We start from the raw sequence: 14,558 nt of genomic DNA, 5'->3' as shown, positions 1-14,558 counted from the left end.
ACTGTACAGATCCTTAAAAATATAATGAGTCTTTCCTGTTGCCCTGTGTAGTAACTGAGCAAAAGAGGACGGTGTGTGTGCACATCCAAGTTGCACAAGTGCAACAAGAGCTGCAGAGCACAACACATATTTAACTGACACTATACTCTTTGGAAAACACAAACAGGCTTGTATAAACCCATCTTACTTCAACAAATTTTAGCTAGAAAACACTACAAGAACAGCACAGAATCATCTGTTAAATTTTTAGCTCTTTATACAGTATCTTTTTCTTTACTTACCAGAATGTTTCTGCAAACCTGGTAAGTTCTGCAGAACTTCAAATGCCTGCCTGTACAAACTCTTCCTCAAGTATTTGTGCACTATTGCACATAACAGATTATGTCGATTGAGAATGTCCATTTTATCACAGGGCCACAATGGTGCATCTGTGATCCACTCTGACTCTGTGGCAAACAACAGAGCAGTGTTATTTCTAGGAACTGGAACTTCCGGATGTTGAGACGTTGAGCCATTAAGAATGTACTGTAAACTGTACCATAACACAAACTTCAGGATTTCACAGGAAGGGCAGCTTGACTTACCAATAATTTGTTCCTCATGACCATAACTCCTTAGACTGATTCGCTGAACCCTTATATTGTAAATCACCCCTTTTGTGAAATATCACTGCAGTAAAATGGACTGTCAATGGTATATATAGATATGTATGTATCCATGTACAGCTATAAAACCCAACAGCAAATTTATATCCTCAATATCACTTTAAGCATACAGCATTGTATTCTTTTTACTTCTGAAATTCTTCCATTTTCAGCAGATCAGACTTCCAAAAAGCCATATGTAATAATTGCAGAAATATGGTCCTGTTCTAAAGCAATTATAAATTAAATGAGGATTCTGTGAGGCACAAAGGTACATTACATGGACCCAAGCCAGAAATTTGACACTGAATGTCCCCTGGTTCAAAGGAAAACTACACTCCCAGCATGGGACAGCATCATTTTCCAAGCTGCACTCCTCCCTCATTACGGCATATCTTTAGGTAGAATGGTGTTGATAGTAGAATACTGTGAAAACATCTCAAAAAATTAGCTGTAATATTTCTTATACATATAAAGAAGAATATTAACCAGTAAGATGATCACCTTTCCTTTGTTGCCTCACTATTATTGACTGTATTTAGTAACACAGACCAGCTTGTAACTTTTATTTGAAATCTGTCAGAGAAGTGAACTGTTCAAATTAAAGTCAAAATTTTAAGACAGGCTTACCTCTCAATACTCTTGTTGCTCCATCCAAATTTCCAGAATAAAGAAAGATTTCTGCGGCTTTATTAACAATCTGACATCTGGATGCTGACCTCCCTGCACCTACAAGTCCTTTCAAGAGTGTAAAATCTATCTGGAGCTCATGCAGTTTATCCAAAACCTTCCTTCCCTGGGGTAAGAGGGAGAGGGAAAGAGGGAAGGTCAGTGAAAGCAGTGGTATCAGTGAACACAGAGTATATTTACGTAAAATAGAACAGATCTAATTTGGTGACACAGATTTATAGGTATCTATGCAGTTATCTGTTCCAAACTGAGTCAGGGGTGAAGTCTAGCAGAATTTCAAATGAAGAGTTAAGGGTTTTTTTACTATGTAGACAAAAAAACTCTACCAACCTATTGTCGAAGAGCTCCCAACACACTCCTCCATAACATTATTTCTACTATATAATGTTCAATACAGTATTTTAAATATAATTTGTAATAATTTTTATGTGCTTACTTTGGTTTATTAATACTTTAAATTTTGATTTCATTCAGAGCTACACAATCTACAAAATTCTAAAAGATCATACAGAAATTTTCATTTTGCAGCAGAGACATAATTGTTAAACTGAAATAATTACTCCAGCATAAGTCAAAGACAACATTGATGATTGTAAGCAGCAGGACAATAAAGGGAAGAAGTTGGGCCTATCTGGCCAACATTGTAACAACCAACAACTTTATCATCAGATTCCAGACTGGTATTTAGACTGGTTTTCTACAGAAACTTCAGCTTAACAACTTTTTGGCTGTTTGTTGCAAGTTTTTTTTTAAGTACATCTGTTTTATGAACTTTCCTTACCTCTTACAAAGAAAATTCTCTTCAGGACCAAGCAGCATACATATTTTACCCCCAAGAGCCACCAAAGCTCTGCAATAAAGGGGTTTGATGCTCTTGAAGGAAAAATGATATGAAAAGCATATTTAGAGTTTCAGGCAGTCCAACACATTCATAAAACAGCACAGGGCATGTCCTAAAGCCAAAATTAATTTGGGCAGAGCAGGAAGAGCAAATTCATTACTATCTTACTTTCTGGACTACCTTTTGGGCAAAAAAGACATGGACCAAGTAGACACTAGCCCATCAGCCCAGAATTAGGGATTTATCTGATATATATAATGGAGTGAAACAGGTAGAGAGAGGTAAGAATGATAGCTTCCTGAAGCAGAGATAAATTTGGGATCAGCCAGTTCTGATAAAAATCATTCAGAGCAGAACCTCATTCACACTCTAATATGGTCAACACAGGTTGTCTACAAAGCTGTTTGAGGATCTTGGTCAGTAATCTCTTGAAATCTCTTCAGAAGTAGGTTTGATACCTAACACAACACCCTCAAAGAAATAACGAACTTCTGCTCAAGACATGAAAAGAACTTTTGCCCAAGACATAGTAGAAGCATTTACTTTTAGCAACTCATGTTGTGAAAGAATAACAATACATGTGCTTCTCACACATTAGGAGAAGAAACATGAAGATCAATCTCCTTGAAATATCAGGGGTTGTGCAATCCAAGATAAGGCTCTCCCTTAAGATGAACTGGAAAACAGCTAAAATGTCTGAAGGCACACAAACACTATACACTGAAGAAGACAGCCAAAACCCAAGCCAAACGAAACTCTTCAGTGGAAACATGAGCACTACCACTCCTCAATGCCAACAATTTAGATTCTCTCTTCTCTGGTCAGGAGTATCTTAACTGCTCTAACTGCTAAGTTTTGTGGAACAAAACTAGAATTCTAGTGCAGTATTACTCAAGTGCTAATGCAAAGACCCTCTCTCCTTCCCTTTACTCTTAAACAGTACCCCACTGTGCTGCAGCTTGAAAGGGACTTGTTGAAGACCATTCAACTCATGAAGCCGATGCTGCAAACTTAAAGGTTCATCAGAACAGGCATCCTGTCTCTAGACTAAGCACCTCTACTATTTATCCCCTTGGCTTGACCCTGGAAACAGACTGAGCAGTGCAAAGGTTTTTTACATAACAGAATTCCTGAAGGTCATCCCCTAGAGACAATTGTACAAAAGACAATTTAATTCCTTGATGTGAACTAGGAAGGGTTCTCTGATGGTAATTTGCAAAGAAAACCAACCCAAAACTTCAAGAGAGAAAAGAGGACTGAGAGCATTTCCTTCTGTTCATAAAAGTGCATGCTAGAAATCACCCTGTACAAGATGAGGTAAATCCCTGAGGGCTTGGGGATTGACCAAGGTGGGAGAATTCATGGGATGCTACACATCCCAGTACAGCATAATTATTAGCTGAAAGGATCAGGCCCAAGTTCAAAATGTGATCACTGACCAAAACACAATCTAAAATCACTGGGGGTTTATATTATTTCTGATGCTATCACTTTTCATGTTGCTTTCTATAAGAGATCAAGTTTGGTATGCACTGGTCCCTTCCAGGAAGAAAAAGACAAATTTAACATTCTAATGGATTTTACTGCAGTGAAATTATGACCAATACTGCCTGAGGTATAAGGAATGCAAAACATCCAGTCAAAAGTCTAGTCTCTTAGCACTGGCTCTGTGTAATGTTTGACAGCAAAGATATGATTGTAAAGGTATTTCTTTGTGACCACTGGAGTTTTACAAGATTCATGGAACTTAGAAACTTAGATTCAGTGGAAGAAAAGCACTTCAGCAGTTCTGGAGAACAGGCAGATCACCAAGTGCAGACGTGCTATACTGCTTTTCTGTCTTCCTGGCTTTATCCATTCTATTTGAGGTCAGATGCAGAAGCACCAGCGCAGGAAATTGCCCACACTTCTCTGAATATCACTTCAGTTGGGAGGTTTCAGAATGCAAAGTGATTGCCAGGTGGAAGAAAGTAATGTTTCTGGGAAATAATCCCATCAGCACCTCAACCCAGAATCTCAGGAAGACCTGTCTCTTAGTTCAGACTCAACCTCAGCTCAGAAAAAACACAAAATGAACATGAGCAATCAGTTTCTAGGTTGTAAGATCAAGTTATGATAGGCTCCATAGAAGATTACTGCTCAGAATAGCACAATAAATGTGTTGGTCCAGCTGGACAGTTAGGAAGTACTAAGCAGGGAGGCAGGTGGCACACCCAGTCATTCCACTAGAGAAACTAGAGTTTAATATCCAAAAGAGAAATTACTAATTGTTTTTCTCTTTTCCTTCCAGTCAGGTTCCTGTAGCACTGCCTACCTTTATCCACTGCAGTACTTTGTGATACGAATACATTACACTTATCCCAGTCCTTCCAATGAAAAGTCTGTCTGCTTTATTATGCTGTGAATTTTTCATTACTGGAAAGAAAAAGAATAAGGCTTATTTGTTTATTTATTTAACGTGTAAATGCAGTTTAAAAAAAATTACACATTTCAGAAACACAGTAATTGTGAAAATACTAAATGCATTTTCTGAAATATTTGCCATTGAAAGCAGCAACTTCCTAAGTCTTAACATCAGAAGAAGAGTAAATAACTATAGTTTATTTAGATAGTATTTCATAGTAGGCCAAGTCATCCAAAAAATGATTTAATGGCATAATTTAGTAACATCCTTATTTGTAAAGAAAGCTCTACATTTTATGGCACTATGAAAAAATTCTGGTAATTGCAGAACTGAGTAATTACAATCTCTTTGGAAGCACTGTTAGAATTTTTGAGCAGTGGTCTCCAAGGAGGGTGTGAATACAACAATCCACTCAGGTGTGGGAAGGAAATATTTTTTTTGTACTATTAGAAAATAAAAATAATTAAATACTTTAAAATACAGTGTTTGTTTAATATTTATCTGGTATTTGTAATTCCTGGGGTTTTTTTGTGCACAGTTTATAGAGAATTTAATATATTGGTGTAGTAGCACATGTATATAATATATAAATATATAAATTGTGGGTCACTGCTCAAAAATTTTTTACTGATGGAGGTGCCTATCCATTGGGAGACCACTGCTCTAGGAAAGATAGACTAAGTTCCAAGCTCCAACAAAATCTTCTCCCTCTGTCACAACTGGAAGCTTTTTTATGATATGAAAGTCTGTGGTCAGAAAGGATATGTCACATATCTGGAATAAATATTCATTATGTTTTAGTAGATAATACAGGTTGAAAAATATCTAAGTAATCCTTTGCAAAACGATTTAATATTCCACTGACACTTCACCAAGCCTCAGTAATCTGCAAACTCATTAGGAAGAATGATGCAGATATGCAAATGAAGGGGCAAAGGGAGGAAGGAGGCAAGAAAACCTGCCAGAACTATTAAAACATTGGGTTCTTGAGCACCCAGCCCTTGCAGAAACCATTGATTCTTTAGAGAATAAAATAATTCTAAAAATCCAACTTACTAAAAAAAAAAAAGGCATTTTATTCCTACTGGAAAATAGCTTGTACTGAACATTACAGCTGACTGTATTTACACCTCAAAAGATTCAGAATATTGTAACATAAAATTAACTGATAATCAGAAAACAATATTAATTAATTTATCTGTTTTAAAACCTCTAAAAACAGCACTTCTTGCATCTTAATTTTACCTATATCAGCAAAATCACAAAAAGGGACTCCTGGTCTGTCTGTCTCAGAATCTTTGGTTAGAATTTCAGCAATAGACAAAAACAATTTCTGAAGATCCTCAAAATGTTCACATCCAGTTCTTGCATTAAGATACAAAGCTCCCAGCTTGGTCCAATCCCTTTTTTCCTTGCAGTGCTGTAAAGGAGGCAAAGGATAAATATAAGCAAATCTGCTTCCAGAAAACCAAACAGAAAATATAGTGAAATTTGATATATGTACCTGGGATAGACTTAAAGGAGAAAAAAATGCAGATGAAATGCTACTGCCAAGAACATTCATGGTCATATGGCAGATACATGTTGCCAAACTTGCATGGACTGCTAATTACTTCTATCCCTCAAGAAATTAAATTCCTTTTTTCATGTCATGACCCCAATTGAGAAAGCTCATAACTTATTCATCCTATTTAGGAACTGGCATTTATTCAGTATTTTTTTTCCCAGGATGCATGCTGGTTATTTTCTATATGAATTCGTCTTTTGCTTGCCAGATCACTTGATGACTTTGGTGTTAAAGGAGTAAAAAAATCAGTACTGTTTTTTCCCTTTTTATATTTCAATCTCTGGATCTACACTGGATGTGTGATAATATGCAAACTATATTACAATTGTGCATAATGAGTAATCTGACCTTGAATATGAAAGAAACAAGTGTCCAAATAAAGAATGTTTTACAATATTTTCTTATTCTTTAAAATACTGCTCAATGTTGTCAATTGCTTTTACGATTGTGTGTTTTTATACCACGTACAAATTCTATCTGTTAAATAAGGTATTAAATAAATTTTTTGGTGAGGAATGATGTACCACAACCAGTTACAAGCACAACAAATGTAAAGCAGAGGAAATAATTGTTTAAAGTTACAAAATCTTTGAATTCGACGCAAAATGAAGATAAAAAACTACAAGCATGTAAATCACAATACTGACATTACAGAAAGGCCAAAGACAGTTTTCTCCTGCATGTTAACCCTTCCCACACATGGCTTTGCATAAGCTCACTATACTTGATAATAAAGCCCACTAATTAAAAAATGTATAGAAATTGCTATTTCATGTAGGTTTTAAAGAAGTCTTGAAGAATGCACATACTGTACCTGAATTTCAGCCACTGCCAAGTTGAAGTCAAAAATCCATGCCTTTTCAAAATATCTATCCTTAATTCTTCCATATGAAAAAAAAAGAATACTTGAATTTTAACACATCCTATTGAACAACAAATTATCACATACGAACATTAAATGGATGTAGTTTTTGATTCTATTTGCTTCACATTACACAAACTGCTTGCTGAAAACACTAATTTAAAATCTTGCCAAGGGAAGTTAGTGCATGCATTAAACAAATAATTGAGCAAAGCTATTTTCACAGATGCTGCATATTTGGTTTCTACTAAGAAAGGTATGTTAACGAATCACAAATTTAGTTTCTCAACTTGTGTGTATGTGTATTTGATGCAGACGATACAAAAATGAAAAAGGACCACAATCTTGTTCAAGAATCGGGGAAGTATTAGCAGTTTTTGAACAGATTTGACATTTGGTCCAACATATCCCAGCAGTACTCAAAAAATGACCCTCCTCCCTAGTAGAGTTGGCACAAATGTTTATGTAGTCACACTGTAAAGGAAACTAGAAAACTACTTCAGATTATAACTAATCCTAGAAGGGCTGTTTATTGCAGAAGTACCATTTGCTCAAATGGGTAAAAGCATATTAATATTATAAATTATATATTAAATCATGATGTTCCTAATTTGGCTAGCTATATAAACTTCTATCACAGCTGGCAGCAAATTGTACAATGATGATTGATACGGCAAAAACTAATAATTGTGGTCAGAATCTAAATTTTGATTTAACAATGCTTGATCTTTAAAACACAGTAGATTGACAGTACTTTAAAATACAATTGGGCATGTTATGATAGTATTTTCAACCAACACATCTTTTAAAGATTCCACATAAATTTATAAAAATAGATGCTGAAGAAGGAGCTAAGCAGCTATAATTTGAGAATAGCTCCTTAAAGACATACCTGGATTTTATGTTCAAGACAGTACTCATTTCCCAACTGGAAACTTGCAATTGGTGAAGTAACTTAATAATGTAGTCAAAATGTTCTAACTCAAGGAACATACCAGCATCAACGAGCTATCAAACAAGGTAAGAAAAGTATGGATATTAAAAGTTGTGATGACTTAATGCATCTTCAGAGGTAAATGGCAAACAACATTGGGAAAAACACATCACAGTGAATCTCAGTCAAAAATGAAGGAATAAATGAAAATCAATACCATGAATTCAGCTACTCACAATAACACTTTTCATATTATTTCAGTACTGGTTTTTAAATTGGTATGTTTGAGTTTCCAAACAGGCAATATGTGTAAATATAGTATTTCAGAATTCCAACAAGTAGCAGTAGTACAAATGAAACTCATACCTTACAGAAGGCACTGATTAATGCAGGCACAGCATTTCTTATATTCAAAGAAGCCACATGCTCAAAAACTTTCAGAAGAACTTCTACAGCTGGCTAATATAGACAAAAAAAAGCACATTCAGTTTTGCAACTCCCTTCAATTAGAAAGCGTAGAGATTTTGTAATAGGGTATTCTGAATTACTCCCCTCACCCAAGATTTAAGTACCAGAGTAAAAACAAACCTATTACTATAAATGGCATGGTACTCAAGAAACTAAAATGATGAAACTAAGATTTAAAAAATATTACAAAGTCACCTACCAGTGTCTTGATTTGTACAATTACATTCAATATCTGAAATACTTCCTGCAATAAGCAGTTGTTGAGCAATGAAACAAGAAGATCATTCAGCACTTCAGAAGCAAAATCCACACCAGGAGTAACTTCTTTGTAATACTGCACAAATATCTCGACTGAAAAAGCAATTGAATTGAAATTCACTTTGGGGTTAACTGATGCTAACTATTTAAACAAGGTATTTCCTTACATTTTAGACATAGTGTAACAATGCTTATTAATTGTCCAAGATGTCATGGAACAGGCATAGAGAAATATGAGTGAAAGGATCCAGTTTGAATACAGTATTAACCTTACCAGAACCAGACTGACTATTCTGAAATATGTTGTATCATTGAGCTGAGCACTGTAAGCTCTGTAGGTTCCCAGAAAGTTTAGCTGATTTGGTGCAGCACAAGAAGAATGCACAAACCCAGATTAGATTTGGTACATGCATCAAGGTAGTAAGGCTCTTCCAGACAGGAAGCTCTACAAAGTGCTGTGTTACAGTGGATGGTCTTACAACCTGTTCCAGTGCCACCCTTCCTTGACAAACATGTACTGTAGCCTGGTGGTATCCAGTGTTACCCACATCAAAACACTCATGTGTTCAGCATGGGAACACTGCAGCACCTGGTGCAACTGAATTCCCTGTTCTCATTCTGCTACACTCTAGGAAGCTTTCAAAAACTTAAAAGACTGCTCAGGACCAGTATAAAAGAAAACAAAAGCCCTTTCTGACTGAACTCAAAAGCTCAGATGGCTCTGAATGAACTGCAGTCCCTAAAATGTGTTAATCATAATAGTTGGCATATATGGTGTAAGGACTAAACTAAAGCTGTTGGGGGTGGGTGCAATAGCAACACCTCATTTCAAGAGCTTCCATTCTCACGTTTTTGGGTTTTTGATGTTTGGCCAGGGTTTTCAAAAGCACCTTAATAAAATCTGGGTTCTGTTAAGCCTCCTACCTGCCCTATTTACATATTTCTACTCCCAAGTCTAGTTACAGTCAGGCATGTTCATTTTATGTGGAAGTAAGATTTCTAAGAACCTCCTGAGCTAAGTGCTTATCTAAATTTCTAGCCTTACTGGGAAAAGGAACCATTAAAATGCAGGGGTTGAATGTATTCTTTAATTTGAAGAACTTTTTATTCATTGCTGAAGTGGCAACCATTTATCTTTCAACAGCCTATTTAATTTGCTTTAAACAAGCTAAGTAACAAAGATCATCAACAGCTACTACTATACCATACCTGCACGTTTTAGGAGGCCTGATTCTTTGATACTAATGTATGTCCTAAGAATTGCCATGCAAATCTGTAAAAGAAGAAAAAAATTATAGTAAAATATAACTTCAGTTTATGGTGAACAAAAGAACTACTCACAAGCATGAGTTCTATTATATAATGAGCTTTACATTGCTTCCATGTAAGCCATACATACTGATAAATGATATAAGAAAGTAATGGGGTCTGTAGGCCAAGGCTCTGCCAAAAGGTCAGCAAAACAAACAGAAAAATAATGCAGATGCAATGTTTGGGAAAGAGGCTGCTGGAACCACAAATGTTTGCATGTGTATGTATATACTCATAGCAAACAAAAAAAAAAGAAAAAGAGAATTTGAAAATGCAGTTACTTCAGAATTAGTATAAATGTGTCAGACTGTAAACAAAGGGAAGCAAAAATGTGAAAGTGAAATGTGGTAAGTTAAAATTCCATGAATGTACCAACGAAGAAATTAAAAAATCATCCAGAAATGAAGCTGGTAACACCAATTGTCACAAAGAATCATTCATAAGGACACAGAACAAAAAGCTCAAAATTAACTTGATTTAACGAGCCATTTCACCACAGACTGAAGTGACTCAAAAAAAGAAATCCACACCTAGATATTTTAATGCTATTTAGTATTGGAACATTCTTGTCTCAACATCTTAAGCTTTGTGATACTTACACATTTTGCTCCATCCCTGCAGATGAAGAAATGAAGACTACTGATGTTATATCTTAGAATTCCAAGTTATGGAAAACCCCCACCCGCTTTTAGAAACTCTCTGCCACTTCTAGAATATTTACAGTCTTTCTGCTCAACAATGTAAATTGGTCATATTTAATATTATTCTGTGAAATAGTTAAACATCAAGAGACATAAAATGCCCTAAATTAGTAGTCATGGTAATACATAACTGAATCAGGTTTATTTTTACATGCAACTTCAAAATGACACAGGATTTACTCATGAAGTTCATAATGCAGCAAATGAATTATCATCAAAGCAGGAGATACTGGTTTATGGCCAAGACATCTTATTTTAAAGCCATTAAGCTGTTTAGAGCATCAAGCCAAAGAATACAAAAATGATACATCTAAGTATAAATAAAGCTTATTGTTTTTATTTAGAAGCAGTATTGAGCAATGTTGAGCTATATTCCAATATATACCTTTCAGAAAATCATGTCAAATTTTTGATCATTAATATACTTGAAGTGTCACTTGGGAACAGGTTAACTCAATCCAAATCTATACTCCCAGGTGGCTGAGGGCATTTCCACAATAAACTTTAGCTTACAGTATGGAAATTAGTTTGCTTTCTTATGGAATCTGTTTTTCTCCTTCTTTGGACTGACTCCCAAAAAAGGCCAAGATTGCATCTGGAGCTCTGAATGTTCCAAGTATTAGTGAAACTGCTCGGACAACCACTTAAACCACTTATAGTAGTATTCAATCATGGGACATGCTATACTACATTAATAAAAGAAACTAAATGTGTTATTCATTTACACCTTCTAGAAGGCTTCAGTTCCAGTTTAGTTGTGTCAATTTTGAAAGGTGTAACTGCACCCACAGACTATGTAAAAATGTCAGAATCTTTAGAGTTAGCTGTAATAGATTTTGAATATAGGTACATGAAAGAGATTATTCCTCTTTTCAAAAGGTAGCTTATATCACAGTATTCTGTCATCTATCAGTTGATTCCATGACTCATTTAACATGACAGTTTAATAAAACCATAATAAAGGTCTCTGTATTTTATATAACCAACCAACTCTCCACTAAGAGCATGGTCCTACTACAATAACACAGAGGTGCTTATTCAGAAGAACAAGCACAGGAATTCACTAAATACTTCAGCATCTCCCAGACAGTGCCTACTCTGGTGTTTAATAAGGAAGAAACTCCCATACTGCAGCCTTTATCTCAGTGAGATCAAAACCAGGATCCTTCTCACAGGAAGTTTCTGTATGCTGTGGAAGCTTTGAGAGGCACAATTCCTATTCCATGTGGCTGAAACTGACCAAAAGGTTCAAAGGTCATTTAGTGGTGGTTAGAGACAGTAATAAAAGACAGTGTAGAATCACATTTCTTTGGGAAGCCACATTAAAAAAACAAAACCAAAATCCACCACAACAGAAGCATATATCCAAGGCCCCGAAGTTGTAAGACAACACTTATGAAGGATGAAATCTTCCTATTTTATATCCTTTTTGTTTCCAGTTACGAGGTTCACAGGATGAAGGGAAATGAGAGTATGAAGTCACAGAAAGTAAAAACTTCTTCAATGGATAGGAGTAAAGAAAAAACTTAATGAGTAAGGTTCACAAAGCTAAAATAAAATCACAAAGAGAAATTCATCTTGCATAACAACATGTTTTGAAACCACTTAACCATGAAATGATAGCCTGTACCACACTCTGAAGTGTCATTTGAGCAAAACAATTTACTGTATTAAGTTCTACTGTGTCTCACCCTTTCACTGAGAACCACAGAGAAGAGTCCAGCATCACCTCTTTTACCTTCTTCTCCAGCACTGATACATATTGTTAAGACCCACCCTTCCCTTAAATACTCTGGCAAGTATCTGAAACAGTCTTTTGTTTACTTTACCCTAACACAGAACAGATTTCACTGTTTGAAAATAAAAGGCATCTTTTAAAAAAAACTCCAAAAATTGATAACTTGTACAATTTGCTGAGCTCAAGAATATGCTGATTTTCAAAACATGTGATGTTTTTATGAATTCAAGCACTGCTGTCTTGTGTGATCAATTACAACAGTAAAGTGTTAAATACTAGGAAGTTATGCCTTAAAGCATCAACCAGTTACTTAATGAAAAAGAAAAAATATCATTATGGGGAAAGGTATTTCTCTTCAAACACTCTGGTGACTACTATCACTGAGAACACTGAGATTTAAGCAAGTGGACTATCAGTCTGCATAACACTTCTCCTGAGGAGATTTATTTCTGCTGCGTAAGATCAGATGCCATTATAGTTTCTTTACCTGTTTTTCTTTTATGTACTTTGGTGCCACCATGAGGTACTTCGCCTATTATAATTTTTAAATGGACAGGTCTAAAAGCATAAATACATACACAAACAAAAAAACTCAGGCATACTTTTAGACTACCAAGAAAGTTTGGCTAGGTTTGGTGGGTAGAAGTGTTAAAGTCTGCTGGAGTGCTGTACTACAAGGAAAATCAAATGGAATGGATTTTTAATATTCTTAGGCAAACAATTCTTTAATGAGCCTGTTATATAATGAAGCACTACAAACCACAATAATTCAGATAAACTAGCTGAAAATTAGAAACACTTACCACAGCCTGCCAAAGATGTATCACACATGAAAAAAAAGGAAAAATGTTCCATACAAAACTACTCTCAAATTATCCGAGGATTTTTAAGATGTCATATAAATTTTCAAGGGAGTTAGAAAGCATTAACAAAAATATAAAGCAGCTTTTTTTGAGATATATATAATATATATATACACACACACATAAAGGAAAAGAGAAAACATTAAGAAAAATAAAATCCAATTACACTGATGTATTTAAAAAATTCTGACACAGTATATTTAAGATATCAGGAAGATGGACAGGCTGCTTTAGGTGTTAATTTTTTTTAGCAACTATGTCTAACAGGTCAACTCCAAGTTATTTTTTTACATTTTGATTCTGAAATTTTTTACTTACTGACATCAATTGCACTCATACCAATAAGATGGTAGGTAAGAAATAAATCTTGTAAGACCTGATAAGGACAAGTTAGGCATTTGCTATTGATTACCTGCTGTGATGTTTTTATTTGCTTCCAGTTAACTTACAAAACTTTCATACAGCAAATTTCAAAATCTTATTATTTGTCAGTACAACTAGCTCACCTTGCACATTTCTTGGAAGCATTAAACTCAAAATGCCTCTGTTAAATGATTTGAAAACACATCTACTTTGCCCATCATTGGAAAACTATTCTTGCTTGCAAATATTATGAGAATTGTTGCTCTATTTAAGGAGATTACAGCATCTTAAAACAAACATACCTACTGTTGCACAAAATATGCAGAAGGTAATATACCATAGATGGCTTTTGGCTTTAACAGTACATACAAAGTCTTTGCAAAGATTTGCTTCAAGTCTCTGATGCTCAGGATAGAATCTGCTACTCTGTATTTGTACAGCCTAATTGTCAATGTGTGTTAAAGCATGTACTAGTTCAAAATGACACCATGGTTAAAAAAATACTTTAGAAGACCTTGAAAGGAAGAATTTCTCAACAATTTTTTCCATCCAACAATCTCTGATTGATTATTTATTTCTCATATATAAATGAACAAAGGAGATGATGTTTTGGTTTTAAAGTGTTCACATTTAGAATATCTTCCTTACTTTCCTTACTTCAATAATTGATTTTCAATAAATTTTTTTACCTTTTCATCCCCTTGTCCTGGAATATGACAGAACCAACATTTTGTTCTTTCACACCCACGTGAAGTCATGAAATAATATCTGCAGTATTTACGGGGCAAGTTAAGTGCATCAAGGATCTGCTGGACTGAATGAGACGCCTGGAATAAAATAAAATTATAACAAGCAGAAAAGGCCAAATAATATTTCTTGAAAGCAAACATGATCTTTGTTTTTTTTTAATCTAA

At 35.0% G+C, this 14,558-nt stretch overlaps 1 protein-coding gene across 1 annotated transcript in view; it reads right to left on the bottom strand.

Moving 5' to 3' along the window:
* Window positions 1-14,558, bottom strand: part of TOPAZ1 (testis and ovary specific TOPAZ 1) — a gene marked incomplete at both ends in the record, with an annotated part of 35,816 nt that overhangs the window by 3,004 nt on the left and 18,254 nt on the right. Inside the window, 10 exons of the mRNA XM_084213712.1 lie at window positions 282-446; window positions 1,275-1,440; window positions 4,490-4,590; window positions 5,825-5,999; window positions 6,961-7,027; window positions 7,901-8,016; window positions 8,309-8,401; window positions 8,610-8,761; window positions 9,878-9,941; window positions 14,334-14,471. Coding sequence (XP_084069838.1) covers window positions 282-446; window positions 1,275-1,440; window positions 4,490-4,590; window positions 5,825-5,999; window positions 6,961-7,027; window positions 7,901-8,016; window positions 8,309-8,401; window positions 8,610-8,761; window positions 9,878-9,941; window positions 14,334-14,471 — 1,237 coding nt within the window. The remainder of the gene's footprint in view (window positions 1-281; window positions 447-1,274; window positions 1,441-4,489; window positions 4,591-5,824; window positions 6,000-6,960; window positions 7,028-7,900; window positions 8,017-8,308; window positions 8,402-8,609; window positions 8,762-9,877; window positions 9,942-14,333; window positions 14,472-14,558) is intronic.

The sequence above is a fragment of the Fringilla coelebs genome (assembly GCF_963513975.1).
Source record: "Fringilla coelebs genome assembly, chromosome: 1".
Lineage (NCBI taxonomy): Eukaryota > Metazoa > Chordata > Aves > Passeriformes > Fringillidae > Fringilla > Fringilla coelebs.
The sequence above is the reverse complement of the archived record's forward strand: the minus strand, read 5'-3'. Positions and strand labels throughout refer to the sequence as shown.